Source organism: Trachinotus anak, unplaced genomic scaffold, assembly GCF_046630095.1.
Source record: "Trachinotus anak isolate AG129_WGS33_773 ecotype Australia unplaced genomic scaffold, CSIRO_AGI_Tana_v1 ptg000032l, whole genome shotgun sequence".
NCBI lineage: Eukaryota > Metazoa > Chordata > Actinopteri > Carangiformes > Carangidae > Trachinotus > Trachinotus anak.
In genome coordinates, this window is record NW_027273883.1 from 24,927,494 (window position 1) to 24,955,355 (window position 27,862).

A 27,862-nucleotide genomic window follows, 5' to 3' on the forward strand; every position below is an offset into this window, starting at 1 on the left:
GTTGCTTACATTTTGGTGAGTGTACTGATATTCCTAAAGAGAGAGTATATTTATGTCATTCAGTAGCTCCAATCAAACTGTTAAATGGCTTGGATTTGCATAATAAATTATTCATATATTCACTTAGCTACATGCACGTAATTGTTTAAAAAATGTGTCATTTATATGTTAATATAAATAAATCCTATCCATGTATTTAACTATTGAATATTCAGTCAAAACTGAAGACTGCCTGAATCCAAACCGATTTTTGTTTTCAAATGTTTTATCTGCTCAATATGAATGTACCAAATTTAGTTCAGGGTAACAAGTTGGTGAGCAACAGACAATGATTGCACCTTCTAGTTTCTCCTCATTGTGGTCTGAAGTTATATTTCAATAGATATGTAAATGTATACAATATTAGGGCTATTCAATAAACTGGAGATAAATATAGAAATGTTCTTCTTTATGCTGTAGTGAGTTCGGTGTTATAGAAATAGTCTTTTAAAGGTGGAATAATATAAATATTTGAAGCACAAAAAACTGAGGATGTCAACACTTCATATATATTTTTTTATTTTTTCTGATATGCATTTACACGCATATAGTAAAGCAAATTACCAAACAAATATACAAATACCTTATGCCATTCTGCACAAATTACAAATTATATCTGGCACTAGTGTTCAAATTAGGATCGAGAAAGTTTTGGTGAAGACGGAGGAAAAAGAACCGAGGAGGAAGAACAAAACAATATTTTGCTTCAATGTGTGGACGACTGCAGCATGTAGCTTTATCCACTGAACCAAATTAAGTGTTCATTCGGTAACTGGGTCAAAAAACCATTCAGGATGCATTTACCTAGGTGGTAGAGGTTCACCTGAGCCGACTCAGTGGCCTCAGTACAGCCGACCACTGAGCAGTAAAGACGGGCTTAAGCAAACACTCTGAAACAAAAGTGCTGAAAACAGAATTTGACTTCAAGTCTGCTCAGCAGCACCGATTGACAACAGGAGTCACAGGAAAATCAACATGGAAGGTAACCCAGAACAAACCTAAGTATCCCTATTAACCTTGTGCATCGCGGAACATCAATGTAATAAGAAATACAGGTAACAGTGCAGGTGCCTTGGGCCATTGTGGGGCCTCAGTTATTTGCGTAGCATTTGTGAAGCATGTATGAAACAGCAGTCTGTATGTCTGTATAATCGCGGGTCTTGTCGTCATTCATCTCCATGGTGTAAAAGGTTGCACCACACTACGTACAGTTGACAAGTCAAAGGTATAAGATTTAACAAGAGCCTGAGTGCTGTCTTTGGTAGGCAATTGAAAAGTCTTCATTTACCACGTCTACCACAGTGTGTTCTGTATGGAAATGAGCATCCCCCTACACAGACACACATTCTGTAACCTATAATAAGTTGCTGTTTGGAGTCTTGAAGACACAGTGGAGAGAGACAAACAACACAGCTTCTTAAAGGCACCATGAGTTAACAAAGAAAGATATCAAAGCTCTCTCTTACTCAGTGAGGCGAGACCATCAGCCTGAATAAATCACCTTTGAAAAGGACAAAAACAATTTCTTTATACAATTTCACAGAATTGACCAACCCATTGGTTAATGTTATTATAATGACTTTAAGCATTATCTTGACAACTGTGGCCTTCCAGAGACCTCTTCTCAAATCTCATCAACCCTCACCCACCCCCCAACATATCATCGCAAGATTTCCACAGAACTAAACAAAGCCTGAACTTCCAAAGTCATCTTAGCACTAAAAGCACACTCGGGGAGTTTTAGGCTACAGGTCTAAACTCGGTGGTTACCGAACTGACAAGCACCTTCTCCCACAAACGGACTCTGTGCATCCATCTAAAGATAATATGTGTTGTGTTACAAGTCAATTTTAGTGCTAAAATACTTCACAATGTCGAGCTCAGGCCTTTTATTTATATATTAGATGTTTCATTTAACATCCGGGGGAAAAAAAGTCTAATAATAAATACAGACAAGAGCACAAAGGCTCCTCTGTGACTAATACATTTTGGGAAAAATAAAGAGAGGAAATAGTGAATCATATTACCTGGTCCCTGTTTCTACTGTTTCTTCTAGAAAGCTGTAACATTAAGATTCCTGCATGGTGTTGCATCCACATTGTAGAGCCAGAACCAAATACTTGCAAAACTGGCACAGTGGTTTTTTATAACCTACACGGATCAAAATGACAGTGACCTAATCAGTGGGCTGTCTTCTGTTACAAGTGGCAAGAGAGTGAACTGTAAAAAAAAAAAAAAAAAAGTGTTGGCAGTCACACAGGAAGAAACACCAGCATTCACCACCTTAACGCTACTCACATGGCTGCACTTTTTGGGGACCTTTTAATACTTCCAGCCTCCTGACGGTCAGTGGACGCAGAGTTCTGTTTCACTCAAAGGTTGTTTTTTTATGAAGGACATAAATCCAAAAATAACATGTCCCCTTTACAAAGGAGGAACACAAAATGCAGGCTAAACTGTAGGCTATGATTGTTAGTTTAATGGAGGAAAGGATGTTAAATAAAAACAGCGTCTGTGCAGCACTTAAGGTATTGAGATTTTAGATGTCAGTCTGTATACAGGAGTTCTTGGGCTGCTGCTGGGTTTGGGTTAGATGTTGTGGCTGATGGTGGTTGTTGTTGGTTTCTTTAAGCTGCTCCCCAGTGTTGCTGTGAGAGTCCAACTCAGCGGGACACACCAGGTTGACATTCTCCTCTGTGATGAAGCAGAGAGGTGAGAGCTCCGGCCCATGGCCCAGGGAGGATGTGGTGGAGGTGGGGGAGTGGGGAGTGATCACAGCTCCTTGTCCATGGGAGGAGGAGGAGGAGGAGGAAGTGGGGCAGGTCTCCAGTCGGTCATTCTCCACCTCAGGTAAAGGGCTGACAGTGGCAAAGCGCGTGTGGTAGTCACCTCCACCGGAACCGTGGCTACAGGACGTCTTCATGCTTTCCAGATCAGAGCAGCTGAACTCAGAGAAGTGGCTGGAGTGGGAGTCAGCAACGGAGGGCAGGCTGCCGCTCAGTGAAGGAGAGTCGAACTCAGAGGAGTTGGTGCTGCGCTGCTCCAGCAGCTGAGCATCCATGTCCTCCCGTGTCTCGTTGATCTTGGTGCCGCCGCAGCCTTTTTTGCGCAGTTTGCCTTTGCTCTTCTTGCCCCCAGAGCTGGAGGAGGAGCAGCAGGATGCCTCTTTGGCCCACTTGGTGGAGGTTCCTTTGCCTTCCAAGGAGGTGCAGCCATTAGAAGGGCAGGTCCAGCCACAGCGGCCAACATGGCCACTGTCATCTACACTGCTGCTACCACTGTGGTGCCGGAGTTTGCCAGGTTTGGATTCAATGTCAACCTGGACCTCCATACTGTTCCCATCTCTGAGACAAAACAAAAGGCATTTAAGAAAAAAGACTATATGAACAGTATGTAGGTTTGCATGCAGTTGTGTACATGTTTGTACATGTTCATGATTTAACAATAAGCCTCAGAAAACTGTTTTACAGTAAGTTTGCAACTGCTAAGAGGCATCATCAGGGTAGTACATCAGTTCATAACTGGCTTTAAAATGCGCCTCCACATGTGTCTCGGGTGACCACTTGTGATCGGATTTCACTTCCCTGTTTAATATGCAAGTAAACATGTATGCTTCGTTGTTTTTAACCAATCCGACAGATAACAAAAACCAGCAGACAAACTGTCCACTGTGCTGAGGCCTGACCTGTTTATTTTACTCTGAGTTTTGATGCCAGTCTGACGTGGTGTTGTGCGAGCAGTAGCATGGCTGTTCACACCAGAAGCGCATTTCTCCACGATGCTGAACAAGTGATTCTGCTCCTCTGCTCTCTTCTTCTAAAATGATGCGTAGAGCTGATCCTCCTAATAACCTCATGAATTTATGACATAGAGCTCTGTGTGTGTGTGTGTGTGTCTGTGTCACACTCTGGATTGTTCCAGTCCACTTTAACCCTTGTGGTATTTTTTAAATGGGTTATAGACACTTGTATATTCTAAATAATTAGAATCTTGTCTGTAAACGAGCGTCGGCTTTTGATCAGAAAAAAAAATCCCCAAAATATTAACCCCAGCTTTTGGACTTTGGCTTTGAGTTTCTTTCTCACAGCAGCAAATTATTTGTGAGGACATTAGCTGTTCTGAGCAGAACACCAAACCTGGACCTGGTTTACATTTAAAGACAGATTAAAGCTTCTGAAAGAAGGCAGAAGATAAGATCAAATTATGAAACTACTTCTGATGGCCCATAGGAGATTCCACAGGCCTGTCTGCCACCCTAAGACACTTCCGACACATACCTTGATCTCACTGCCCTCCTTGTCTACTCCTGTCCAGACAACAGAACATGTAAATCTAAAATGCTATCATGTCATAAATGTATTCCTGTTCTTATTGTTTGGATGTGTGTATTTGTATCCTTACTCCTGTTAATAGAGTTGTCATCATTTATAGCTAACTCTGCAAGTTGTATGTTTGTTCAACTCATAAATGAATATTTCCACAACTATTACAGATAAACATCTGGTGCTTGGTCTGCTTAAAATCACCTGAACATCAGGAGGCCAGATTTTTACTCATAGTAATTATTTATTAACAAAAGACAGTTGGTGTCCCATTCTGTCTCCATGTTCTTCTGCTAATCTCAGCTTCATCAGAATCTTCATCTTCACCTCCACTATTGCATCATCTTCTTCTCACTTACAGCAGACACCACTGTGCTGAATCAAACGTTCCACAGAGACATAAGTAGCTTCTCTGCTAACCAGGTGAATACAGAAATTACAACTGGCTAGTATTAGATTCATCTATCCTTTTACTGTGGTGTCATTGTATGTGTAGTTAGTGTTTGTTGTGTTGCTGTAGTGTCAGTCTCTGTTAGTAGTGTGTTGTAATGCATGCTGAAGTATAAAGTTGTTGCCTGTGTTTTCTGTAACTTACTTTCAGTCACTTAACGTATCTGATCATTGGTTGTTGGTTTTATCTAATCCTTCTTATGGTGCTGACTCAAATGACATTGTATCATTAAAAGGGTTCCGCAGGATAATTCTGATTAATCCCATATTTCCACAAAGTGAGCTAAAATTTTCCTTACCCTGTTTTATAATGAGGATTTCTGGAAGGACTCTAGCTAGACAGATCCAGATGAACAGACTCTTTCCTAAGTGATTATCCAGATAACAAGTAAGTAATGCTCACCTGTCTAGGGGCATGTAGGCATTGAGAATGGATCCAGCCATTGCTTTGGTGCTAGCATTGTCGCTGATTGTGCCCAGGCTGACGGTGCCAGATTCACCACTGAGACTGCTGCGCTCCTTCTGCACATCAGCCTGCACCTCCAGCCTGACAGCATGTGAGGAGGGAGATTTAGATAGTGAAGTCCAAGGTTACGTTAACATTTAAATCCCATGCCATGTGTTTCTGTTTCAGTACCTGTTTAGGTAATTGACCATGGCACTGCCAGAGAGGCTGCCGGTGATGCTGGCTCCGGCCAGCGCCATGGTGGAGGCTGTCTCACTCAGGTTGTCCCTGATGGCCCCCAGACGGTCCATGTGGCTGCCACTGGCACTCAGGCTGCCCGTCAACCCCCCAACACTGCCTTCACCTATACTGGGGTTGTTCCTTGTGTCTGCCACTGATGTAGTATCTACAGAAAACACACAGTGTTGTGGACTAGTAAGACAATTTTTATGTTTATCATACTTTTGCTTGAACAGGAGAATCACAAAAAGGTGAAATAATAACTTGACATTTGCAGACTTCATTTTAACTGGGACTCAGTACTGCATCAATCAGCAAAAAGTAAATTGTGTCATTTGCTGACTTAGGGCATAAACACAAAAGGTGGCTTTTGGATGTCAATGAGGGTTATGGTGGGTGGGGGCACTAAAGCTTACCAGTGGCAGCTGCCCCACTGCCAACATTCATGTCATTTTCATCATCAAACTCTATGCGAACTCCTTTGCCATTCCCAGCTGAGACGCCACAACCTCCACTGCGGCACAGAGAGATGGGCACAACACCATAGACATACGCAAGCATGATGGGAACGCCAATGCCTGTGGGGTGGAAAAAGGCAGAAAAAGACAAAGACAGGGACAAGTTAGTCCACAGCACTGAGGGAAGAAAAAAAATACTGGGGGCAAGTGTTGCTGACGGACACAAGTCATAGCAGTCTAAATCTCCTTCAACTTTCACATCTTTATATACAACTCAGGAGAAATCCAATTAACTTTGAAAACAAACCTCTGCATAATTAGAACTCAAAAGTCAAACAGGGATATGTCAATAAAGATATCCAGGGATGCAGAGAGTCAGAGCAGAGGGAGAGACACAGAGGAGGAGGAAGAAGAAGGAGCAAGGAGAGACTGGAGGAGAGACTGGAGAAGAGACTGACCGACGGTGACGGCAGCTACCACTGGAGACACAATGACAGAGAGTGTCACCCCACCAGCGATCACCAGGTTCCTCTTGTGGTTGGAAATATCTTTGCCCTCGTAGCGGTTGTGGATCTGACAGAGAGAAAGGGAACAATGACAGTCACACCGTCAGAGGAAACTCAGAGGTCCAACTTCTAGTATTCAAACAAACTGAATATATGAGAAGAATGCTTGACCAGTTCAGTGATTACTACCAATTCAGCATTATTCAGTTGAGTAGTAGGCTCATGTTATTGGGCTAGCATTATCCCTTTTCCTCTAGTAGGTACATGAAGTGCTTAAGTTACAAAGCTTCCACCTGTTTACCTACTTGTCTTCTGCTAAGAACAGACTGTTTCCTTTTTGGACCAACCACAAACAAAAATAACAAAACAAAAAAAAACCAGGAAGTCTTTAACTAATGATGTTTGGGCTGGCTGTTCATGGAAACGCTGTCTGAGCTGGCTGCTGATGCCAACTTGAATACTTGAAACAACCCACTGCCACAGTTTCTTCCCTATACCATTTTCTTTCACAGCTCCACACACTCTTTATGTTAGAAAGTGCTCATAGCCTAGAAACAACAGAGCAGAGTGCGTGTCATTCTCAACTTGCAGCCACTAAGAAGGAGGGGAAAACTAATTCTTCAGTCTACAGTGTAAAGGATAGTTGTCAAAGTGACACATAAACAAGTCTGTCAACAACAGTAAAACATTTACAATTTGCTAAAATACTATTAATAGAAAGTTAAAAAAGCTAGTAAGAAGAATTTGAGAAAATGGCTCCCTTGACACAGCAAACATGGGTAGTAACTGTTAAAAACTGACTCCACACTAGAAGCAACACAACACTCAAGTATTAAAGTCAAAGTGGCAACATGAATGATTAAGAAATGTACATGTTTTATCCAAACACTTTTTGTTACTGTTGGTTATTTGATGTTGAAAAACTCTTGTCAGTAAAGTTTTATGTGAGCAAAAAGTTGATCTGGTCCACAGAGTTCTTTGTTGTTCCAAATCCAAGAAAGCACACACAACAGAAACACACATGACTAACTGTTTTACAAGTCAGTCAACAGTCACAAAGAACAGCTGCTATGAAACACTAGTGTGAGTATAAAGAGTATGACATGTCACCATTCAGCAAGAAAATGTCCATGGCTTTGGTGTAATGAGTCACCACAACGCAGATTCAATATCATGGCTGAACAGCAGCATTCAACCAGTGCATGTGGAATTCAGGTGATTCATGTTCAGATGTTTCATGCGTCATGTGATCACTAGTGAATGTGGTCTGGTTTGGTCAGGGGAAAAAGTTTGTTGGCTCTGGCTTCTTCCTGGCAGGCGGAGGAGGGGAATTCTGGAGAGTCTGAACACTTTCATTTTATTGCAGTGTCAAACTATCATTAATCAGACCTAGAGGGATGAGTGATACAACACAAGTGTGGAACACAAGTTATTCAGACATGACCTCAGCTGGCTAGAGATAACTTCAGAGCCTTAGAAAAATACATGACATTATTAACAATGTTTTTTTATAACTAGTTAGTTACTGTTTGATATATAGTGCTTGTTTCTAGTCATGTTTATTTCCATTACTAATAACTGCCATAGGTATAAAGTTATGTAAGACTGAGTATGAAAATGAAAATATCTAGCCTCAGAGGAATAAAATGAAATGTAAGAAGGCAGAGCTCGAAAGCAAGGGAACTATTCAAATGATTAAAATGCAGCACTCAGAATGAAACTCCCTACAGCTCAGTGCAGTCAAGTGTTTGAACAGTAATCTAAACAGTGAACAAATGAGTCGATAATCTGCCTCATCCATGTAGTTAAACTATAATCAGAATATATATACACATATACATATATACATATACACATATACATATACACATATACATATACATATACACATATACATATACATATACACATATACACACATATATATATATATATATATTATATATACACACACACATATATATATATGTGTGTGTGTATATGTATATATATGTGTATATACACATATATACACATATATATACATATACACACACACACACGCGCGCACTGTTCCTCTAGAGCCTCACCTTTCTTCCCACATATACAGGGATGCCAATAATCATGGCGGGAATAGCTATACCAGCGATGAGTGCGATGCCGACAGGGGCGCCCACAAGTGTTCCCAGCTGCCATAAAATTTTCTTCTTCCTGCTCCATGGCTTCTTCCCCCAGAAAGTACAGCCCGATGGACTGAAGAAGAAGTACAGGGGAAAGATTAAGAAAATAAAATGTTGAAAGGATCAGTCATTTATACATTTGTGTGCATATTGTAATTGATCTTGGTCAGGGTCTTTTCAGACAGCAAAACCTATTGTCCTCAACCCACCAAATCAACATTCATGTATCATAACTGAACCACAAGTTGTAAACTAAAAATAAAAAAGTGACACAAAATCTCACAACAGCAAATATGACTGTTTTTGTTGGCCTGGGCATTGTTTAAACCACAGTCACATGGATGAAGGCAGTAATGACGGTTGAGGATGAACAGTTATGATTTGCCTATACAATAACATCATACATTGACAGTGTAAGTTTACTTTCATGTCCACATGTTAAACTAACCATGTAAAGTGTGTCTGTGTGTTGACATACTGACCTCAGGTAGTGCAGGTCTGAGATTTCCTTCATACACAGCCAACAGAACTCACATCCGCAGACGGCGCAGGTCATGTGGTTACAGCTGCCGTCGTTCATCTTGATGATGTAGGCAGCACAGCGCGGACATGGCTTGATGTCATCAGCTGAGAGACAGAGATATGATTTAACTGTTTATAATTAAGTTTCACGGACTAGAAAGTGTATAATGCCACTGCTGTCAGCAAATGAGCTCTGGTCAGTCAGATAACATCACTTACATTTCATCATGGTGTTAAAAAAGTAAATGGCCAGTCATGTAACTGCTTGTGCTTTTGTGTGTGTGCTGAGTCAGCTAACCTGCAGCGCCACTCTCTTGGCTGTAGCTGAGGGAGGACGAGCGGACGGTCCTCAGACGAAGACTCTGGGCTCTCTGCTGCCGTGCTGCATCACAGGTTTGGTTGGGATGCCACAGCTGCTTACAGTGGTAACAGAACTCAGTACCGCAGCCCTCCCGGCCGCACGTGATCTTAGGGCAGCTGGCACACCCAAAGGCTATCACTGCATACCTTGTAGAGGACAAACAAAATACACACACATACCTTTTGTTATTGATTTGGTTCGCTTCCCTCTGTCAAGAGGACAAAATTCGATTGCATGGTGTTGTTAACCTCAGCTCTAAAATTACTGGTAAAACACAGATCCCTAGCACAGGTTACAACTGAACAAGTCCTCAAAAAGGCATTCAAGATAATGAACGAGCCCATACGTCTTCTGTGACTGCTTTAAACCAATGCTATCAGAACACGTTTTACATTACCTGCATGTAAAACAATAGAAGTTAGTTTGGTTTTATTCCAGAAGCTTGTTGACCACTGTTATAATTTCTAGTACTTGTTTCAATTTCTCTATAATTCTTCAGCTTTTTTGCTTTAGGAGCCATGCCTCTCTCTTACCAACATCGCTTTCTCCATGATACACCTCAAGAGAGTGTGTGTCCTTATATGGAGCAGTATGATAACCCCACAACTGGACCACACCGCTCCGGTTCCCCTTTTACAAAATGGGAACCACCACCTATGGCTGTCCTTCTGCAGGCATTGCCCCCTCCCTCCACACGACACTGAGGAGGCCTGTTGGCCAAAACAGCCCGATAAAGTCCAGAGCCTTCAGCATCTCAGGACGAATCTCATCCACACATGCTGCCTTGCTGCTGAGGAGCTTCTTAACTACTGTACATCAGAGACCTCTGCCAGGGATATGAGTGGGGATTCTCCCAAGTCTTCAAACTCTGCCTCCACCGACATGTTGGTCAGTTTCAGGAGTTCCCTGCAGCAATCTTTTCATTTATGATATCTCCAGTCGTGTCTTTGTGTTGATAATCAATGGAGCTCCAGACTTTCTGGCCCGCCAACACTGGCTCAGTCCCAGAACCTCTACTATATAATAATTGGTTGAAATGTGTCTTTTCCCAAACCTCTCCAAAACAATGCACCTGTTAAACTGAGTAATAAACCAGCTGAAAATTAGCATTTTGGCAGAAGCCTCTGAGCTGCAGCAAAGAGGAACCCATAAGAGGAAATAACAGAGCAGAGAAAAGCTGCAGAGAAATGGAAAACTAAAACGGAAGGACAATGTAGTTTCCTCAGAACCACATATTGTGCAAAAATAAAGGCCATCAGCATAAGAGATACACGTGCTGTCTGACTCTGACAAACATGGATGCAAGAGGAAGGAAGGAGTTGGCTGATAAAACATTATGTATTGCTGCTACTACTAAAACTGCTACTGTATAGTTTTGTTTTTCTTTGCTTTGGCATTGTCAGCCTGTGGTCCTGTGCTTGCAAGAGCAGAAAAGCAAAGAATATGCTCTGTCTCGCTGACTGCTGCCAACATCAATTCAACACAGCTGGCAGTAGTACCACCGCTGAGGGTCAACCAGTGCTAGCAGTGGTAGACACACTGCAAAAACTAAGGGCAACTGCTGTCTGACATAAATCTCTACAAGAAAAGGAAATGGCCATCCAAGTACCTGAGCAAGCAGGCTAGTGAGAGAGAGGGAGAGAGAGAGAGGGAGAGAGAGGATTCAGATTCTCCCAAATAAATAAATCTTTTCACACAGAAATGTTTGTTGTGCCTGTGTTCATGTATCTTCATCTCCTCAACCCTTTTTCCAGGTTGTCACTAAATCTCAGTGATTTATGGCCAAAATGTTCCAAAGGTTTAAACCTCTGACATACAAATATAGGGTCTAGTTGTTCATCATAAAGATATACAGTGCACCATGTTTTTCATGGCCACTTCAGACTCACAGAGAAAAAAATGGCTCATTCAATCAAGTTATAATTAGTGTAAATTCCTTAGATGAGTCCTTCATTTTGTGAGTTATGAAGATCCAGCAGTTAAGTTAAGGGACTTCAGCCAAATGTCCACTTAGCTACATACAAATGAGCTGAAGATTTGACTAATCAGTGAGTCAGTCACCATTTGAACCCTGCAGGGCCTCTGTAAAGACGGACTGCAGTGACAGTGTGGGAGACTGGTTGGAAGCAGGCCAATGAGTCATCACTCAAGAATGGGATTAAACAGCAAAACTTTTACAGGGGCAAGCAGAGAGCTGCAAAAAAACAAACATGGGAGGACACAGACAGATGATATAGAGAAGCTTGTTGGAAAAGAGATCAACAGGCTGGAACAGACAAGCAGAGGTACGTAGGTATGCTTTAGGTGCTCCTCTGACATAATACACTGTGCATACATATTACGCAATGGTATTACAGAGTTACAGATCAAGCTGAACCAAAACAAGACAAAATTCTGTTAAATGTTTGTTTCTGCTTCTCACCCCTTTTTGTATTTCCTCTCCTCCATCACTAAAGCTGTCGTCATACAACTTGTAGGAATATTGAGAATCAACCATCTTCAGCTCCCACATTAACTCTGCAGCTATGCACACCCTGGGTCGTGCTCCTGGTCTTTCTCTAGCCATGCCTTATACTTGTTGAAGCCAGACAATAGCAAATCAACATTTTCCTGGCATTGCATGAATTTACATCTTGACTGAGCTGTCTGAACATTAAAGTATTATGTAATCAATATAGATTTTTCTCAACCACATATACTCTATTATACGGGTATTTGTGAAGCCAATTTGATTGACTTTTCAAAACTTGACTTTCCAAAATCTGGATATATTTATTGCTCCAAAACTTCTCTTAGCTTTTTCCAAAGTCCATTATTTTTCCAGGTTTTTCAAGACCATATGAACCCTGACAGCTTTTCTATCATTTTTGGTTCAAATTAGAGGTCAATTTTGAAAGGTAAACATAATGACAGTACTTGATGCAAGACAAAGCAGATATCCAATAAAAGCTGATAAAATGTGAATTAACCAGCTATGTTTACATATGCTGTTTTTAATAAATCAGATTTTTGTGGTAAGATATGACATGAATCCCACCCCTCTTATCACTCTATTATAGTCTAGATTGAAAAAAGTGATTTATAGTCTGATGCGCATTTATGGCAGCATACTAACTGAGTGCCATGCCACTCCCAGGTCTCATATAGTGTGATTGCGTGGGGTCTTTAACAGTTGTTTAGATTATATTAAGGAGTTGCACACAGATATTTTTCAGCAGAAGTGGCTCAATGATTGGCCCCATGACAGGCTTGCACTTAGCTCGTCTACTGACCATGCTTGCTAGCTAAGCAAAGACAGCATGTTTTTTTCAGTCTAATGCAATGACAACACCACACTATGACCAACAAACTTATGCTCATAATTAACGAATAAAGTTGTCTTATATAAAGCCAACTTTTTATTTAAGAGCAGAGTTGTCTCTGAGTCTCAAGCTAGGGTTACCTATAAAGATTCAATTCAAGACAGTTGACTGAGGAAACCTGCACCACTCCATCTCACAACAGATAAACCTGAGACATCCTGAACACACAGGCACCATTCTGCTGGAAGAAAACAGAAAATTTGAAGAAAACTTGAAAAACCCACTACATGTAATTTTCAGAGCTTATGTGACAGGATCCGTGTGAGAGGAATCAGAGTGCATATCATGGTGGCTTTGTATTTGTGTTTTTATTTAAATTCACTGCTTACCCACAGTCCGGCGCAGGGCACCAGCGGCAGTCAGGATCAGCCACCAGCCACCTCCTCAGCATGAACTCCTCATACTTCTCCATGAGCGCCCGGTCACTCAAGATCATGCGGATGTCATGTGGGTTGAAGCGCTCCGAGCACTCGGGGCAGCTGATGTTGACACGCGACTCTGAGATCTCAATGCGAAGGTACTGGCGGAGGCAATCGATGCAGGAGCGGTGGTGACAGGTCATGATGTCAGGGAAGTTCTCCCTGGAGTGGCGCAGAAGGCACAGCGGGCACTCCAGTAGCTCTGCCCCTACCCCACCCCCCACCTTGGAGGAGGAGGACGAGGTAGAGGAAGAAGGCCCTGAGGCAGATGAGGTGGTGGCGGCGGTGGCGGCGGCGGCGGCGGCAGCAGCAGCAGCAGCAGCAGCAGCAGAGGCAGCTCCAGTCCCAGCCACAGAGAAGAAGGCAGAGTTCTTGTCGTTACACATCTCAGAGTGGATGCTCTCAATGCTGGCAATGCCATCCACCCCTCCAAGGCCTCCAGGCCCAGAGTGCTGGAGCTCTCGGGACCTTTGGCGCCCTGATTTGGGCTCCCGTCCTCGCCTTCTGAAGAGAGAGGTCAGGGAGAGGCGCCTTTTCTTGGGGGCCTTTTTCACAGAGGGCAGTGAGATTGAGGAAGCAGTGGACTGCAGGTCCCGGTCGGAGCCCATCACCCCACCACTACCACCACCCAGCTGCTGGTGCTTCTGTAAGCTCATCTCTCCTGAGGGAGGGGAGGGGTGTGCCAGTGGGGAGCCAGGGTTAGGTAGCCTGTCCCTCACATGTGCAGGGAGGTCTGGGAGAGGGATGGGGCTTGGAGAGGGGGTAAGGTGGTGGATGAGGGAGGGCGAGGATGGGCCAGGGTGGGGGGATAGGGCTCCAGAGGGCCCGTCTGCGTTTAAGACATGGTGGCTTCTCCTGATCAACCTCGTGGTCACATCTAATAGCCGGATTTTGGCGGAGGGGTGGGGGTCACCTGCTGTGAAAATGATGCAACAGAACCTGGAGAGAGCAACAGAAGAGAATATTCATGTCAGAGCACTGATAATTTTATATTTAAACCCCTGAGCGAGGCCTGCCAGTCCTCAGTTATAGTAACTACTGCAGTTTTCCAGTGTAGTTGCTAGTTTTTGACATCGGCTCAGTTAGTATCACAGCTGGCAGAGTGAAGGCTTGAATAGCTGATCACAGCATCAGTAACAGGTGAGGAGAGGACAACAAGTCAACAACCTTGGACAGTACTGACGCAGAGACTCAGATCTGACTGTAAGATCAACGGTGGCAAGGCCTGAGGCCAGAATGTCCTCTGCTGATAATGGCAAAAGATAAAGCATGGTAGAGCAGAGCAAGGGGTTGCCTTGGTAGACTGGTTTCTCATTCACAAGCAATTCAGGTAACCACTGCTGTAACTGTGTCAACTTTAATACCAGTCTGACCATTTTTTTTCTGTTAAGTGACATATGAAAGGTAAATCAAGCTTGATGGTCCCAGTAAAAAAAACAAAACAGCAATATTATGTTTAATGTTGCTTTAAAAATTATAATCACTGTAAATAAAGATCTACAGCAAAAAGCAACACTAGGTCAAAACCTACTATATGGCTGTACCATGTATGTGCAAAACTAAGGACATAATTAAACTTTTGTGGAACCACTGTAAACAACTGACATCATCACATTGCATTTGCATTCTGCTTAGTGCCAGCTGGTTTCACCCATTTACCTGTATGATCCTTGTTTACCATCCTGCACATATACAGTACTTTAATACATCCAAGTTCCCAATAAAGCTGCTGTCATTTACACGTTTTTGTTCCATTGTCAGACAACAGAACAAGTTCGGAATAGTGACCAGTGATTCTGTGTTGCACGACCAGCAGTCCGACTGCTCACATTGAAAGTGCATTTCTCTCCCAGTCACCAAGCAATTCTGCTCCTCTGCTCTTTTTTAAAATCACATGCAGATCTGATCTTTATAATAACCTCATGAATTTATAACATTGCGCCTGGATATGTTATACAACGATGAAGTTAAAAGGACCATCACTTGTGTGATGATGTGCCAGGAAGGGTTTCTCTCCTCCCTGTGTGTGTGTGTGTGTGTGTGTGTGTGTGTGTGTGTGTGTGTGTGTGTGTGTGTGTGTGTGTGTGTGTGTGTGTGTGACTCTCTGGTTAGACACTTCGATTTGTTTACTTTAATCAATGACATCAGAACACTGTAGCTAAGGTTTGTCCAAAAAGTACCAAGATTTGTCACTTTGAAAAAAGTCTCTCAATCAAGACAAATGTGCTAAGTTGGCAACACTGCAGGTTGTGAACACCGCCAGTTGTTTGTGCCAATTCATTTTGAAAGAGCAAAGGACAGTGAGGAAACTCGAACGGCCGACGTCATGACTCACTAAGTCACCTGAGTCTCAAGGCTGTTAACCAACAGCAAAGCCATAGGAGGGCCACGCACATACTCATGGAACTGGAGTTACATCCAGTAACTACTATTTTGCAACAGCACAGCACTGTCTGTGATTCTACATCTGTGTTGTGCTTTGTGTTTCTGGGAGTGGTGATGAGGCTGGTGGAAAAAGAATGTCTGTTACTTTATTTTAGGAGAGTGTTGCTACTGAGGTCCACCTTGCTTGTTGGATGTCCATCCCTGAGTGTGTACGTGTATGTTATCTGAGTCTTTGGTTACACCTTGGTAATCAATCATGCTGTGGAAGCACACACAGGGTAGTGCCAAGGGACACAGACATACCCATAACCTACACACAGAAGCCACAGAGACCTACAGAACATGCTCTATCACACATACTGTACATGTGCATACCTTGTAGGAGCTTACTGCAATTGCAGTAAAACAGTGCCTTCCCAAATCTGTCAATCTAAACCACTATACTGAAAAATCACAAGCAACAAATAGCAGCTCTGCAGCTGCAACCAAACACTGACAAGATCAGCAGCACACATCTCTGCTTTTCTGAAACACATACTGTTCTCTCCCCACCACCTACCCCCTTCTCTCTCTCTCCTTCTCACTCACCCAAACACTCAAACAGACAGACAGAGAGAGCGATACCCTCCCTGTTCCACAGCTCTCACTCCCCTTGCTTTGAGCCAGGACTGAAACAGAAAACTGACGTGGTGGCCAGGGTTGGCCTCAGTATCTCCTGCACATACGGAAGGAGGCATGAGACATCTCTTAAATTTACATACACGACTGGATTTTTTCCACATGTATTTTTCCTCCCCTCTCATCTTGTAACACAACACTTTTTAATCGCCCATGTATTCTATACTTATGTATGTTCCTTAAAATGTTGTGTTATTACTAATCATCTCTACCATTTTAAGACTTTTGAGAACACCACAGAGTTATAAGATGGAGGAGTTAGAATATGGTTAAAAGGACAAACCTTTAATAGAAAAGTCAGATTGTCATAGTTGGTGAAATTTTGCCATAAAGGAAAAAGGTAAGGGAAGCAGAAAAAGGTCACTACATTAATCGAGCAGAAACTCTTTGAGCTTTGACCTTCAGGGTGTTCTGCATTCATCCACAAGTAAGGCTGCAATTCAATAGTGCTGCTGCTGAATGCATTGCACTGTGAGTGAGATACAGCGGTACAGCTTGTACTAAACTGTGTGCTTGAGTGTGAAAGACTAATACATTTGATTCAACCATGAAAAGATGATTGAAGGGCAAATGCTTTATTCTGACCTTGATGTCTGTCACAAGGCGTCCACCACATCAACCAAGGAGTGACTGTCCAGGCTTATTGCTACTGAGGGGATAGCTGTGTGTGTGGGTGTGTGATGAGAGGCCTGATGATGCTGATAGACTAGGCCAGCTGCCTCACCCAAAGGCCCTGGCTAAGTCTCACTCACAAAATGAAACACCTATATCAGCTCATTGGCTGTGGGGCTGTGGTCAGCAGTAAAGGCTTTTCTCATACAGCTTGCTGATTTAAGTACATTAACAAAATCCAAATCTCCCAGTGTGAGGGGGACTGAGGGAGACTGTGGGGGGTGGCGTAAGGAGAAATCATGGACAAGGTAAAAACCAGCGAAACAACAGCGAGAGTAAGATGCAAAAAACAACTTTGAGAGACAATGGTGGAAGGAGGTGCTGAAGGTGGATGTGAAGAAGAAGTTAGCTCTCCTAGTACAAAGTCCTGCTCTATGATTTGGCATCTTTTCGTACCGCTACAGCAAGGACAAAATGTGGCCCAGCAGGTCAATTATCATACTGTAGTGAGGGAAACCAAAAGGTGCTTGGAGGTTTGTCACTATAAAACAGTGTGACAATGCCACTCCCAAAAAGACAAAATATCCCAAAAAAGGAGACACAAGAAGCCATTTGAATGCAAAAGTAAACATGTCTAATTAATTAGATAGTGCATGTATACATGCACCTTATAGCATCTTTAAATTTGCATCTAAGGCCCCGCTCAGACCTGGTAATAACATCCGTCCTGAGTGAGTGTGAATGCATTCAGGATGCATGAGACCTGATCATTCAGACCACATTCAGAGGTGGTCTGAGACACAAGTGGCCACATTCTTTTAACAGTGTGAAAGCAAATGTGTCCTGGCCACATTGAAGAACTGCCTACTCTACTGACGTCCTCTGACACAGGCTGATTTGTAATGTCATAGTTTTATAATGAACCGAAAATATTTTACTATTTCTAATGGCCAAACCCTTTATTCACTGTAGAGCTGTGCGCAGGGCATTGATTCGCTCAACCCCTCATACCGCTCGCCCTCTCACTCACTCTCTCTCTCCCTCTCACACTCACACATAAACGCACATACATAGCAGATGAAACTGAACCGTCTGTCTGTTTGGCTAAAAACAACACCGCATACCTGTTTATTTGCATATGAATCAGGGAAGTGAGATCCAATCACAAGTGGTCACTGGAGACACATGTGGAGATGCAGTTTAAAGCCAGTTGTGAACAGACGTACTGAGGGCTGACCACTTGAGATCAGATCACTGAGGACACATATTAATACCAGGTCTGAATAGGGCCAAATAAAGCATGTGTTGTAAGACAGGCAGAGACACCATGCTGCTAGACACACCACAACAATGGCCGTAGGGATTAATCAGAAAAAAGACTAATCTTGGGTAATCGTCAATACAAAGAGTATGAGTGTAAATAGTGAATCATAAAGGAAAATGCAGATATGAGTGCAGTGACAATTTCAGTCTGCATAAGCATGTGCATGTATAAGAAAAACAAACTGAGAAGGCAAATGTGCTTTCTCAGATGAGAGCTGGTGAATGTACCAGAGCTTTCCTTAGGGACAGAATTCATTAGGCATTCCAGAGAGAGAACACATCCAGTGCTGACCTCAGCTGACCTTCTGCAGCCTGGGAGAGTACAGCTCTGATTCAACACACGCTGAGAACTATGAACACTCAACATTTTAACACTACACAGATTTCTTGTAGCAGGAATTCATGGTTTTCCCCTTAAAAAAAGAAATCAACCCAGCCCACATGAACATGGAAAAATACTCAGGTCAAGAAAAAATAAGTGAACCCTTTTGAATTACCTGCCTTTATGTATAAATTGGTCTTCAGCTGCTGCTAACCAGTCGATTTAAACAGCAACAGTCAAACAGCTAGCCAGCTAACTGCAGCTAGTGATGGCAATTCTTGTGCTGCTCTGCAGTCCTGCTGACAACTAAAATAGACACAGCTGAAAACATAACCCCTTTGGCAGAAGTACCAACTGCAATATTTATATGAGGGTACTTTAAGGTGTAACAGCAAGTCCTTTGTTTAATATCTACATTCGAACATGCTAAAGTAAGAACTTGTGGCTTTTTGATAACTGGGGAAAGACGAGCATGTGGTCTACTGCCGGTGTTACACCACATTCTGTGACTCATCAGTTTCTGCTTCTAGCTGTATATGAAGATGTAGAGATTAGCCGGCACTGAGCATTGCTCTTGGTGGTTAACATGATAAATGTTGCAGATGGTGAATCATATCACCTGCCACTAATCAATGCCCCCAAGTGATCCCTAAGAAAAAAGTGAGAAAAAAGTGAGAAAAGAAAGTGAGCTTCGAGCCCTGGAAAGGTACATTTAAGTAGCTAATGTTAATTTAGATGATATTCAATTCAACTGCCAGGGTAATATACACATACGCCACACAGGTTCAATAAAACCCTTTTATTTCGGGGATGTGGCCTGCTGAAAAAGTCATCCATCAACACTACAACAGCAGGCCAATGAGTTAAATCAATCAATCCATCTAAACAAGCTCAGTTAGAGGACCTTTAAAGTTCTCACCGACTTATTTTCCTTCCATTTTGACATACTGGTTAAACATAAACCTGCTCAGATCAACTCTACACTAAAGGTAAATTAGAAAGGGTACAACCTTCCATGTTTAAGCCTTGTATTTTCCTAGGAAAGTAAACCAGCAACTTTCATTAGGAGGAGTAGGAATGGAGAGGACCACCCTGGGTGACTCAGCAGTACAGAAGAATGTCTATCATTCCACTCTGTTGACAATTAGATCTGGGATTCTACTAGGTCTAAAGTTAGCCTGCAGAGACTCACTAGTGAACTGTGTTTCTATAAGTGGTAAGCAGTGTGTGCAGGGTTACATGTGAGTGGGGCAATGCCATTAAGACTCTTTATCAAGCACCTGTGACCAGCAAGGACATGTTTTGTCTCCAACATTGTTTCTTTTACATTAATGATTTAGCTCTTCAAACTAAAGCGTCTAGCTTTGGAGTTAAAGTTGATGCTCAGATGGTAGACATATTGTTAGAAGGACATAACATAGTTTTACTTGCTGGAAATGGAGACTTGTTTTAAGACAAAACACACAAAAAATAATCAAAAGACAAAAATATTTGAAGAGAAGTTCAGTTCTTTTAAATTCTGGTTCAATAGTGCTGTCATACACTGATCAGTACAAATATCTTGGCTTGACAACAGACGAGCACTTAACATGTGAAGAAGCTGTTCTATTCATTCAGCAGGTAGAGCACCGGGATCTGTACTGAACAAAGTTAAACAATGTGGTAATCTCTATAAAAGAGTGTGCCCTGTGTCTGACTATGTGTCTGATGTTTGAGGTTTGTGGGAACATACAAGTTGTAACACTGTACATCATAAAGCTATTCGACTTTATTGAATCTATACATTTACTTCAGTTCTGGACAGTAATGGAGGTATGGAACGGGAACCTCCAAACTTCAGACAAAAATGTACAATTGCTTCATCTCTGGAAAAGACCAGAGACCAAAAGGATATTCAACTGGGACAAGCATGGCCTTCCCTGGGCTAATGATATCAAATTCTCATCTTATTTGAATGATTTGTCATTTAATTTTCCTAACAGGTAACTTTGTGATTCATGAGATCAGGAGCAAAAGGTTTGTCATATATAAAGAAAAGGGTCTGTTGATATGGTATAAACAAATGTATTGTCTCATGAAGAATAGCACTGTGGAACCTTATGTGAAACATAATTTAATAAAAGGACAAATATCTGTCTGTGTGTGTTAGGTTCAGAACTATTCTACCATTAGCCCAAGAGACCAGTCACTCCAGAGACGGACAGACTGTGAAAATTGAGATTTTTGGTTTTGTAGTCCTGTCTACAAGGACATAAGGGACGTTCTTTTTATGTCCTTTATTTGTTTATTTCTTTTAGCTAATAAGCTAGCAAATAAAATACCAGGACGTAAATACACAAGGAGATAGAGATACAACTAGGGACAAACACAGACCAAGTAGATTCAAAGACGGACTGGCAGATGGATAGGTACACAGACAGGGAGACAACAGTGTTAACAGGCTATGAATGAGAAAGGCACATAGACAGTGAAACATGCAGCAGCTGAGCCAGTTTAGTCAGCCAGTCAGTATCACTCCAGCTGCATTCCTGACCTGCCTGTCTCCTGTGTAATGTTGCCTCCATGCACATTCCAGGGCTTCTATTGGGGCTGGGGACAGTCACTGCATTAGTGAGGCTTCCACTGCATCATGACAGACAGAGCGACCTCCTGGCAGGCAAGCTGAGCAGCTATTGACTGATGTGGGATAAAGTCAAACAGCTTCCCTTCCTTTTCACCAAAGTGTGGAGCAAACTGAAAACTAGGGGTGGGGTCAGTTGCTCTATTTAAATGACAGGTTTAACCTTGTGCTAGTGTGGTCAGCAAAGACATTCAAATCATATCAGTGAGATTAAATGAATATCTCCCTCTTTTGCAGGGAGTTAAGATTACATACAAAATACAGTATTAAATAGAAGAGAAATATAAAGCCAATATATAACAAATAATCAAAGACTTGGTCATGCATTGAGTTTTGGATCTGACCCTTCCAGAAACAAAGGATTACAAACAGTGCAAACAACCACCACCACAACAGTGTAAACAGGGAAGGCACTGTTTGATGTACAAAAGAGAGGCAAGGCAGGCCAACAGGGGGAAGAAAAGGAAAAGTTTCCAACCCCAACAAAGCCAATACAGTCTCCAGCTCCCCCCCTCCTCCCAGACTTCCCCTCTTTCCTCCCTCACTTCACTCAAGAGAGGAGGAAATGAGGTAAGCATCCTGGCATTTCTGCTCAGCTGAGAGCCAAGAACTCAAAAAAAGGGTGTGAAATAGAATGGAATGAACTGGTCAATGGGGAGTGTGTGATATATTTCCCCTGGTAATGCTGAAGAGACAAAAAAAAAAAAAAAAAAAAAATTATATATATATATATATATATATATATATATATATATATATATATATATATATATATATATATATATACACACACACACACATCTGGGCAATATGACAATACTCAGTAGTCATTACTACATTACTACATACATACATTTGACAGGCGTTGCAGTTGACGTGATCCCACTGCAAGATGGTCTGTAGATTTATCTCATGTCTTAGCATGGACAGGAATGATTGAAACTGGGATGAATTGATGCATGACTTAAAACAACCATGGGCCGGGGACGTAACGTGGAGGGCCAGTGGCCCATTGCCCATTTCTGGCACCTTTGTCCGGACCCACCTTAGAACTCAGCTTTAATTTTGATCCTACCTACACACCTGTAAAAACCATAATTGATGTGTCAGTGTTTTCCTTTCTACTCATCTGTTTTTCTCTTGTATGCTCAAACACAAGGATCTGTCACTAAGCGCAATTTTTATAATACTTCAGTTAGTTGTTCAGCCCCGCGGTTACATCTTAGTCTTAGGAAAGGCAGACAGGAGTGTTGCTACTAGGGTTTGAACTAATATTATCACAAAAGCCGTGTTTGCAAGCTTGGGTGCTAGTGTTAATGCTAGCAGTTTGGGACGGCACACTAATGTTAACTTTTTGAATGGTGGAAAAGGATTATTGTGTTTCTTCATCACCTGCATATTTTGCAGCAGGTACCTCTCTGCTCTCCATCTATCCAGCTGTAGAAATCCAAACCATTTCCAAATTACCAGTGTTGTGTGACCTCTCTATGACACAGGTTCATGATCCTGTGTGGCCATCTGACTCTCCTCACAGTCACAGTTTTAAGTTTCCGATGTGTGTGTTTTGTTTTCCTTCGTGTTGGGCCTACATTTGTGAGCCTACTGCTGTAGCATGATAGGGTGATTGTTCTGTGTTTGGTTCAACCCTCATCTGCACAGATACATTTAGGTTTTTTCGTAATAATTACAGATCATTTTATTACCAGGCCTTAATCTTCACCATCTTAACACAAGTCTTCCAGAAGGCCTTATGGCTTACAAAAATCTCACTTCAATATCCTTTAATTATCATTTCTTCAATTGCCAAATTGTCCTTCCTATAAATTGACCAGTCTCTTAACTAGAGGTCTTCATGAAGCCACCTGACCCACAATCCAATTTACACAAGGTACAAATTCTACTCTAATCAGGTTAGGTAATGTTGTGTTACTGCTGTAGGTCCTCCAGTCTGTGTGTCATTATGTCCAATATCCATGAAGTATTTTTCACAGTTTTCTGTCCCTGCCTTACTAGCTTACTACACACAGTAGTAAACCCCTGCAAGGCCAGGGATAGTATATTATTAGTTAGCTGCAATATTGTGTAAGGTTACAGGTTACATTATAAAAAGCTTGGTTCACAACTGGCACAACCACTATGTGGTAATCAGTCCCCTATATGAGATTTCATGGTAACATTAGCAGCTCTCTCATGCTCAGTACTGGACTTTGAAGTTTAACAAACCCCTTGTATAAGAGAAACATGTTTGAAATTACAATACCAACAAATAAGCACAAATCATATATTTAATAGCAAGCTTCTGTGATAACACTGTACTATAATACCAAGGCTAACTAGCTCTACCCTGCCTTTTTGCTTCCATCTCTCCGACATGGTTCATGTACCAGAGAGGATGCTGACTTTTTGTCTGGGACCTGTAGTTATCATTTTTAAACAAATCAGATGGAATGATTATGTCTACCAGAGTTTTAACCAACTCACAAAGGTAGCATCAATTGGGCCTGCTAGCCACAGCTGATTAAATCTGGAAGCAACTTCTAGCTGAATTGTGCCCTTTATTTCACAAATACCACTACTATTAATTGCCATTGTTATCAAAGGATGCTGCTTTAGTGCTGTGCTCAAATTGAAAGCTTGACAGGTGTAGCAACATAACTTATGGGGGCAGGGCTTAGTGAACAGTCTGTTCCAAATGTAATGAGCAACAAATGAAAGTACTTTTGCCTTGCAGTTAAGATGTCTTCTTTTTTGGGAAAAGGATGATATTTAGTTTTTGACTAGACATGAAGGAGATGGTCTGATCAATCAAATCGCCTTCCTATTTCAATGCATCATAAATGTAATGAACTTAAACTAAATCAGATAGGTGCCTGATCATACACAACACATAAATGTGTCATAGTCAATGACAGCACCCTGATGTTTTCTGTGTCATCTGTGTTTACCTTAGGGCAAGCAAGGGAGGTCACAGATGTCCTGGCAAAAACACACTCAGAGAACAGAAGCCAGGTTGGCATGCTGGGCAAATGACCTTTCTTTCACAGAACACACAGGTCTGGAAAACATGCTGCTAGAGCAGCCACTGACACCCAAACACTGACTTTGGAGGGCTGCGTCTAGCACTCATACATGACAATACAAATGACAATAATTGAATGTGGGGAGTCTCCATTAAAAATCTGAAGTGCTGAGCCATAAAGCACCGGCAATAATTTTCTACATTTTTGTCCCTAAATTATGAAATAATATATAATTTCTTTGTTAAGTACACAGCAGAATTACAGTCTTCAACCGAATAGAAGGAAATAATGTTAGCCTTCATTCACACGAATATGTTTTCATTATAAAACAGCGTTTTAAAATAAAACTGATCTCTGTCCAGGTGAGTGTAATAATCGCCACCCATACTAACACACCTGAAAACACATATCACATAAAAACCGGTCACTGTGCAGTCACGTTGCTTAGTTGCAGACAATACTACGAATGAGGAACAGCAAAGAGTTAAGACCAGATATTTCTTAGCAATATAAAATGCAGAATTTAATGGCACAAGAGCTTCTAGCAAAGACAACAAGGTCAGCAGCACTTGTAATTTTTTATACATTTTGCATTCACGACTTGTAGTCAAGGATGCCATTTGTATTTGTCCGGAAAAATGATAGGAACATGACAAATTATAAAGGATATGTCATGATTGACAAGACCAAATTAGGAAGCGAACGTAGGTGTCTGAAAGATTGCAAAGTGAATGAGTGAATGAGATGGTAGGCAATTCAGAGAGTACAGACAAAGTACATAAAAAAAGTTTAAATTCAACTCAAGATGGTGACATTTTTGATTAGCAGACATATGTACACATCAGTGGTTAGGCATTACAAGACCAAGAACTTACTACTGAATTATAGTTAAATACTTGTTAAAGACATTTCAATAAACAGCACCCATTACTTTAGTCGTTCAGTAATTAAATATCATTATGATAACACTGTCAGTTCTAAGGCCCCACAATAGAAATCAAAATGTGTTCAAAGGGCCCCTTTTCCAAACAACATAACTACATCCTTGACTAAATGTCTATGAGAGAAAAATAACAATGGCATTCTTTGGTGTTATTCAGACTCATTTCTTAACATCAGTATCTGGACTAAGCTTTGGTCCTCACAATAAGAAGAACCCAGCATAATTACAGCTTGTGGATGCATAATCCTTACAGATTTTATATATACTGCCTTGCCATGACAAGCAAATGACAATGACAGAGCAACTGCAGTGTGTGTCAGAACATATAAGCAAAGTGTTCAGTCTTTCTTCAGCTAAAGATGATAAGAAGAGCAGGACAATTACACAGACTGGCAACTAGGGAAGTAAGACACAATTTCTACTCTTCTGTACAGTGTAAACATTTACTACAATAACACAATTCACAATGGCTTCATCAACTTGGTATAGCCAATTATGGCCTAATGAAAACTCAAGCATGTGATGTGTACACTGAGTAATACTATACAAATGTGCCCGGAAAGACTACAACTGACGTCACTCAAACAATACCCTACTTGTAAACATACTTAGTCACCATTGTATAATGAAGACTTAGCTAGGATTATAAACTTAATCAGCAAAGGTAGCTGCGCCAGACATTTTCTGAATAATTCACCTGAATACTGAGAGATGCTCTAACATAGATTCCAGATTTAGGCAAGGACTGGTGTATACATGAGTCCCTGGCATACAAATATCCAAGTCCTATTCATGAGATATATCAAAAGTCCACGGTAATTCTTCTCCTGTTGCCTAAGATTTGCTATTATCAGTTGTTAATTCATATCATTATTGCGAGAAATATGTCTAGTTTTCATCACCTCTACGTAATATCCACATTTGCATTGTGTGTGATTTTGAAGTGAGCAGTAGTAGCCATCCTTATTTTGGACTGACAGGTATTAAAAGAAACATCAAAGGTCGTGACAAAGTAGTCTGTGTAAACTCTAAGAAATCCAACAATACAGAAGAATTAATTATGCAAAGTAAACTCTTATGCAAACCAAATTCTCCAAACATTGAGCAACAAGCTAGCCAAGCCAAGACAATTGCTCAAATCTATCAATGACACATGTGTCCTATTGTACATTTTGGTTTACTTTGTAACAGACATAGCGTTACGAAACCCTCTAAATCACAACTTTTTGTCTCTCTGCTTGCTGTTTTTAGCGTGTCATGGCAGTCATTAGCAAACCAGCCCTGCTGCCCAAGTTGAACGCACTGCTGAAATACTTGACGCTGGTCAAAGACAACTCAGCGTCTTTAAATGGCTTCAAACTAAAGTCTAGTAAGTCATATGTCGGTAGGCATTTGTTATGATTTAAAAATGTATGAACATGTCAACCGATACGTTTTGTACTGTTACTTGACTTCGACTTCTCAATAACGTTAGATTGATAGCTAGGTTAGCTACGTAGTTAATTGTGTTTAATATCGCTTCACGTTACCTCATAAATGATCACCACCTGGTACACGTCCAAACAACAAATAGGACACATGGCGTTAGCAAAATATAGTTAGTTATGAACCAGTAAACATTTTCCATAGGTCTCTCATGCCTTATAGAAAGTGTCCAGAATGCCATCCAGCTAACTACCAAACAGCGAGCATTAGCAGCTGGTTAGCAAGGTTAGCTAGAAACGATGAGAACATACCGTCTGTTGCTAGTGACACTTGTTCCGGAGACAGTAACAAATAAGAAAGGAATCGTTCTCCTTTCCAAACACGATTTTAAGTTAAGTAATCAGTTGCCCCACTGCAGTGCCGTGAATTACGTCCCCACTGCCACTAACTCTTTTTTTCCTCTATCTTTGGTCCCACCTATCCTTTCCGTTTCGAACGACAACAGCTCTGATGGAGCTGGCTCTGTTGTTCACTGTTCTCGTTCTAGCTCAGAAATTCAAATCGCATCGCGAGATTTTGATCACGGTTTCACAGGTCTAATGATAAAGTTTTTTTTTTAGTTTTTTTTTTTTTTTTTTTTTTACCAGGGAGCTGGTACGTTACCTGTGAAACAGACTGAAATAGTAAAATTTTAAAAAAAAAATTAAAAAAGAGATATGAGCACAGCTCAAGGGAATATGACGCCTGATGCCATCTTCAAGCCCAGGGGCTTTAATCACTTCTCTATCCATAGCTCCTATCCTGCATAAACAGGCATAAAAAACATCTATCAGGCTAAATAATCAGCCTGTCATAAATGTCATTAATAAACTATTAAGAAGTCTGAGAGATGAAGTACATTAAATTAAATTAGTAAGCAAATTAAAAGTAAATTAAACTGCCAAGAAGAAAACCTTTATGGATTGCAACAAGTGTTGTGTAAACTAGAATGCAAGGAATACATTAATGTCAAGCAATAAGCTCAACCATGCCTCAGAAATGACATCCCTGACATGATTCACCCACTGAGCACTTTATTAGGAGCACAACACGAATAGGGCCTCCCCTTGCTGTCAAAGCCTCAGTTCTTTGTGGCATGTACTCCACAAGATGTTGGAAACATTCCTTTGAGATTCTGCTCCATGTTGACATTATTGCATCACAATTTCTGCAGATTGTCAGCTGCACATTTATACTGCCAGTCTACTGTTA

At 41.4% G+C, this 27,862-nt stretch overlaps 1 protein-coding gene across 1 annotated transcript; it reads right to left on the minus strand.

The window, feature by feature from the left end:
• Positions 1–541: 541 nt before the first annotated feature.
• Positions 542–27,159, minus strand: LOC139612547 (E3 ubiquitin-protein ligase RNF19A-like). The gene is made up of 10 exons (XM_071468192.1): positions 26,923–27,159; positions 13,194–14,222; positions 9,440–9,648; positions 9,102–9,246; positions 8,530–8,692; positions 6,413–6,527; positions 5,913–6,074; positions 5,449–5,662; positions 5,215–5,358; positions 542–3,383 (listed from the first exon to the last, which is right to left on the minus strand). Exons 2-10 carry the CDS (start codon positions 13,937–13,939, stop codon positions 2,579–2,581), a joined length of 2,703 nt encoding a protein of 900 aa, XP_071324293.1. The 5' UTR covers positions 13,940–14,222; positions 26,923–27,159; the 3' UTR covers positions 542–2,578.
• Between the last annotated feature and the right edge of the window lie 703 nt (positions 27,160–27,862).

Excerpts from the sequence above, each read along its gene's own strand:
- LOC139612547 (XM_071468192.1), bottom strand. The coding sequence starts at position 13,939 with ATGAGCTTACAGAAGCACCAGCAGCTGGGTGGTGGTAGTGGTGGGGTG. Across the intron at positions 9,649-13,193 it reads TGCCCTGCGCCGGACTGTGG|GTATGCAGTGATAGCCTTTG; the intron begins GTAAGCAGTGAA and ends GTCCTCTACAAG. Across the intron at positions 5,663-5,912 it reads CAGTGGGGCAGCTGCCACTG|ATACTACATCAGTGGCAGAC; the intron begins GTAAGCTTTAGT and ends TGTTTTCTGTAG.